The 4113-nt window shown below is 34.0% G+C and overlaps 1 protein-coding gene across 2 annotated transcripts; it reads left to right on the forward strand.

Moving 5' to 3' along the window:
- The first annotated feature begins 895 nt into the window (after positions 1–895).
- LOC105632411 (serine/threonine-protein kinase AGC1-7) lies at positions 896–3637 on the forward strand. 2 transcript variants are annotated; one of them, XM_012214788.4, is made up of 4 exons: positions 896–1101; positions 1403–1503; positions 1595–2316; positions 2422–3637. In XM_012214788.4, exons 2-4 carry the CDS (start codon positions 1462–1464, stop codon positions 3305–3307), a joined length of 1650 nt encoding a protein of 549 aa, XP_012070178.1. In that variant the 5' UTR covers positions 896–1101; positions 1403–1461; the 3' UTR covers positions 3308–3637. The 2 variants fall into 2 exon arrangements, with proteins under 2 accessions (XP_012070178.1, XP_020534303.1); XM_020678644.3 differs by having other exon boundaries at positions 898–1101; positions 1766–2316.
- The last annotated feature ends 476 nt before the right edge of the window (positions 3638–4113 follow it).

Consider the following 4113-nt stretch of genomic DNA (forward strand, 5'->3'; position numbering starts at 1 on the left):
AAATTATCATCTACTTATGTATTATTAATATTCTCAATATAAATACTTAATAAAATACAAACACAAATTTCTTGAAAAGTAGAAGAAAGAAAAAGTTATTATTAGATATAAAAAGGTTAATCAACCGTGATTTTATGCACGACGTCTTACATGAAATGACAAACTAATAATAAATAAGCATGTATAGTATGGATAAACTTTTTACATATGTAAACAGTCAAAGGTCTTGAGTTCGAGTACTTTCGACTAGAGTTTTTATCAATTTGATGAGTTAATAGAAAGCTACTTCTATTGTATAAAAAAACTAATAATAAATATACAAATATATAAATGAGTTGTGTAAGTTTTATTTCTATTTTTTTTCTTTCTCCGACAATTATTCTTTTAAATTTCAATGACTGTATTTATATATTTATCTTAAAGTGAATCCTATAATTATTTATCTTATTATTAACTTGTGATTCTACGTGAGAATCTTACATGGAATCAGGGTTTCAAAGTGTAAGAACTCTTAAAATATTAAGACATCCCCAAAAAAGTAATACCACGAAAAGAAAAGACAACTTGTAGATGTGGCTATTAAAAGTAACAATTGAGCAAACAACTCAAAGGTGAGTTGTAAGGCTGGAGTGTCAGAGGTTGTGAAATCAAATAGACCTCTATCTGCCCATTTGTTCCACAACAAAGAGTATTATACGGTTAACCATCCCTTATTATATATGGCCATGACCATTTCCTCTCCTCTCTCTTTGCTTCCTGCACGTTACAAACTTAGAAGAAGAATATCATGCACTAGAATAGTACTTTCCATTATTTTGTATTTTCTATATTTATTATTTATTTTATTTATGGGATATTATGTCTCCACAAAACTCTCTCAATCTTAAAAAAATTATATTGAAAAGAAGTATGCTAACAAATATGCTACTCCTCTTTGGCAGATGGTGGTAGTCCATTCAATCTCCACTCATTCTCATTTCCTTTCTTTCTATCTTTCTAATATCTCCATCTCTCTTGATTCTTCAAACATTCTAATCCAAACCCATTTGAGGGCTTTCTGCAACAAATTTTCTCTTGTTCATTTTTTTATTCACAATTCTGGTTCGTTTCTCTTTTCGCACGATCATTGTTCGGTTTGTTGTGTCATGTTAATCTTGTTCCCTTTTATAATGATTATTGTGTTAAGAATGTCCACAAACAATGATTGAGTATGTTAGATGATACATGTACGTGCTCACCACACACAAATTTTATTAATATATAATTGCTTAAGGGAGATTAAACTAACACAGAATTGGTTGGCAGAAAACAATAAAACAATCGCTTGCTTTTCAAGAATCATGGTCTCTTCCATGTGCAATTTATGAGATTAAACTATTTTCTTTCTTTTTCAAATTTCTAGGATTATCATTTAGGAGTTTCTATCAAGGTTAAAGGGGTTGTTCTGGTGTTGCCCCATCAATGTCATCCATTATTCCTTCTATGAGGCCTGACTCTTCAACGGTATGTACTGCTTCTTCTAAAATGATTTAAATTTTCAGAACGGCAAAAAAATTATATGAAACTATTGGTGCTATCATCATAAATTTTTCAGAAGAGCCACAGTTGTGACCAAAAGAATAAGACAGATCAAATAGTAGGCAGCAAATATGGTGCTAATAACTCTGGTTACGAGTCACCAAAAGGACCTGGGTCTAAACCTGGGTTTGATCCCAGAAAGATGGATCCACTATCCAAACCTGTTGTGACCAATTCAACTCTGCAGGCTAATCATCACAGTCGTCCTAGTCCGAAGGGAGTACCTACAAATTCTCATCAACTGATCCCAACATCTAATAATACAATACCACCGGCTAATGCAAAGACGAACCATGGTCATAGCATGGGTGCTCGTAGCGACAGCTTAGAGAGCTCTGCTGCAACATTCAAGCCTCATACTGGTGGCGATGTTCGATGGGATGCAATTAACATGATCAATTCAAAAGGGGCTATTGGTCTCAGTAACTTTCGGCTTCTGAAACGCCTTGGATATGGAGATATTGGAAGTGTGTATCTTGTTGAACTTAGAGGAACCAGTGCTCATTTTGCCATGAAAGTAATGGATAAGGCTTCGCTTGCAAGTAGAAATAAGCTACTTAGAGCACAGACGGAGAGGGAGATTCTTGGGCTTCTTGACCATCCATTCTTGCCTACTTTATATTCTTATTTTGAAACTGACAAGTTCTATTGCTTGGTCATGGAGTTCTGCAGTGGAGGCAATCTTCATTCTCTTCGCCAGAGGCAACCCCAAAAGTATTTTACTGAGGAAGCAGCCCGGTAACTTGTATAGATGAATATATGTTCTTCTTCTTCTTCTTTAATTCACCATTTCTTACATTTTATGTTCCTTTCTGTTAATTGCAATATGCATATGATGTACAGGTTTTATGCTTCAGAAGTATTGCTCGCTCTGGAGTATCTGCACATGTTAGGTATTGTTTATAGGGACTTGAAGCCAGAAAATGTACTAGTAAGAGATGAAGGCCATATAATGCTCTCTGATTTCGATCTCTCCCTTCGCTGCTCCGTCAGTCCAACCCTCGTCAAGTCATCATCTGTACATGTTAACAATGGTGGAAGTGGGAATGCCAGTACAGGCATTTTGGATGATGAATTTGCAGTGCATGGTTGTATGCAGCCTTCCACATTTTTCCCACGCATTTTGCCAAGTAAAAAGAATCGTAAATCCAAATCGGATTTCGGCCTTTTCGTTGGAGGCGCCCTTCCAGAACTAATGGCTGAACCAACAAATGTACGCTCTATGTCATTTGTAGGCACGCATGAGTACTTAGCACCAGAGATCATCCGCGGAGAAGGTCATGGCAGTGCTGTGGACTGGTGGACTTTTGGGATATTCTTATATGAGCTCTTGCATGGAACTACTCCCTTTAAAGGCTCTGGAAATAGGGCTACCCTTTTCAATGTTGTAGGGCAGCCCTTAAGATTCCCAGAAACTCCACAAGTCAGCTTTGTGGCTAGAGACCTTATTAGAGGACTTCTGGTTAAAGAACCCCATAAACGTATTGCTTATAAAAGGGGAGCTACAGAGATTAAACAGCATCCATTTTTTGAAGGTGTCAACTGGGCTTTGGTCAGAAGTGCAATGCCTCCACATGTACCTGAACCAGTAGACTTCTCACAGTATGCAAGCAAAGAGCCGCCGCCAGCTGCTAATAACAAGAAAATGTCGGGTGCTGGATCAGGTGATCATTACAATGGCAGTCCTCATACTCAAGATTCTTCCTATATAGAATTTGAATACTTCTAGGATAAGTTTAAATATTGAGAGTTAAACCCTTCTTCCTATTTTGGATTTGCTATCTCTGGGAGAATATTTCTTTAAGTTGTACAAAAAAAAAAAAAAAAAAAAAAAAAAAAAAGAGAGAGAGAGAGAAAAAGAAAAAAAAGAAATGGAGAGAATTTTTAACCCTAATAAGACTTATTATAGTGAGAGTAAATATTTGTATGTCTAAGAATGACTTTTGTTGAGAGAAAAGGTTTGATTATTTCTTTCTAGGTGAGGACAAATTATTAAATTAATACTGTATATGATCAAGGGAAGAATTTATATATATTTTCTTTGTTTTCTTTATCCCAATTCATATGATCCACCTATAAATGTTTTCTCTCCACACACTTTATTTTCTATCCATTTTCTTTTGAATTACAAACATTAATATATTTAATCCAGTTCTATAGACAATAGAAGAAAAAATCATTTATGTTCTTTACCGTTCCTTTCTATCAAATATTTTCTCTCCAAGAACTTTGCAGAACTATTTTCTTTATTATCAATTATTAGGGTTTACAAATATAATGGATCGGGTTGAATGTTCGCTGGATAAACTTGACCTAACTCATAAATAATATTATATATATATTTAAGTTAATTTAAATTGTTTTGCAATTTTGAATATAAATACTAAATCTATTTACATATTTGGTAGATTTTTGCTTTTTAAATTGTTTTTTTCTTCTTTAGTAGAAACTTGTTTTAAAATGTTACTATTGAAATATGTTATTGTTTAAAACATATTGTATAATTATGTTAATAAATATTTTTAATTTTATTGA

Source organism: Jatropha curcas, chromosome 10, assembly GCF_041381405.1.
Source record: "Jatropha curcas cultivar XTBG-Jc1 chromosome 10, XTBG_Jcur_1.0, whole genome shotgun sequence".
Classification (NCBI taxonomy): domain Eukaryota; kingdom Viridiplantae; phylum Streptophyta; class Magnoliopsida; order Malpighiales; family Euphorbiaceae; genus Jatropha; species Jatropha curcas.

Coding starts and splice junctions, on each gene's coding strand:
- LOC105632411 (XM_012214788.4), top strand. CDS start 1,462: ATGTCATCCATTATTCCTTCTATGAGGCCTGACTCTTCAACG. Junction 1,504..1,594: donor TGAGGCCTGACTCTTCAACG/GTATGTACTGCT, acceptor TAAATTTTTCAG/AAGAGCCACAGTTGTGACCA. Junction 2,317..2,421: donor TTTACTGAGGAAGCAGCCCG/GTAACTTGTATA, acceptor TATGATGTACAG/GTTTTATGCTTCAGAAGTAT.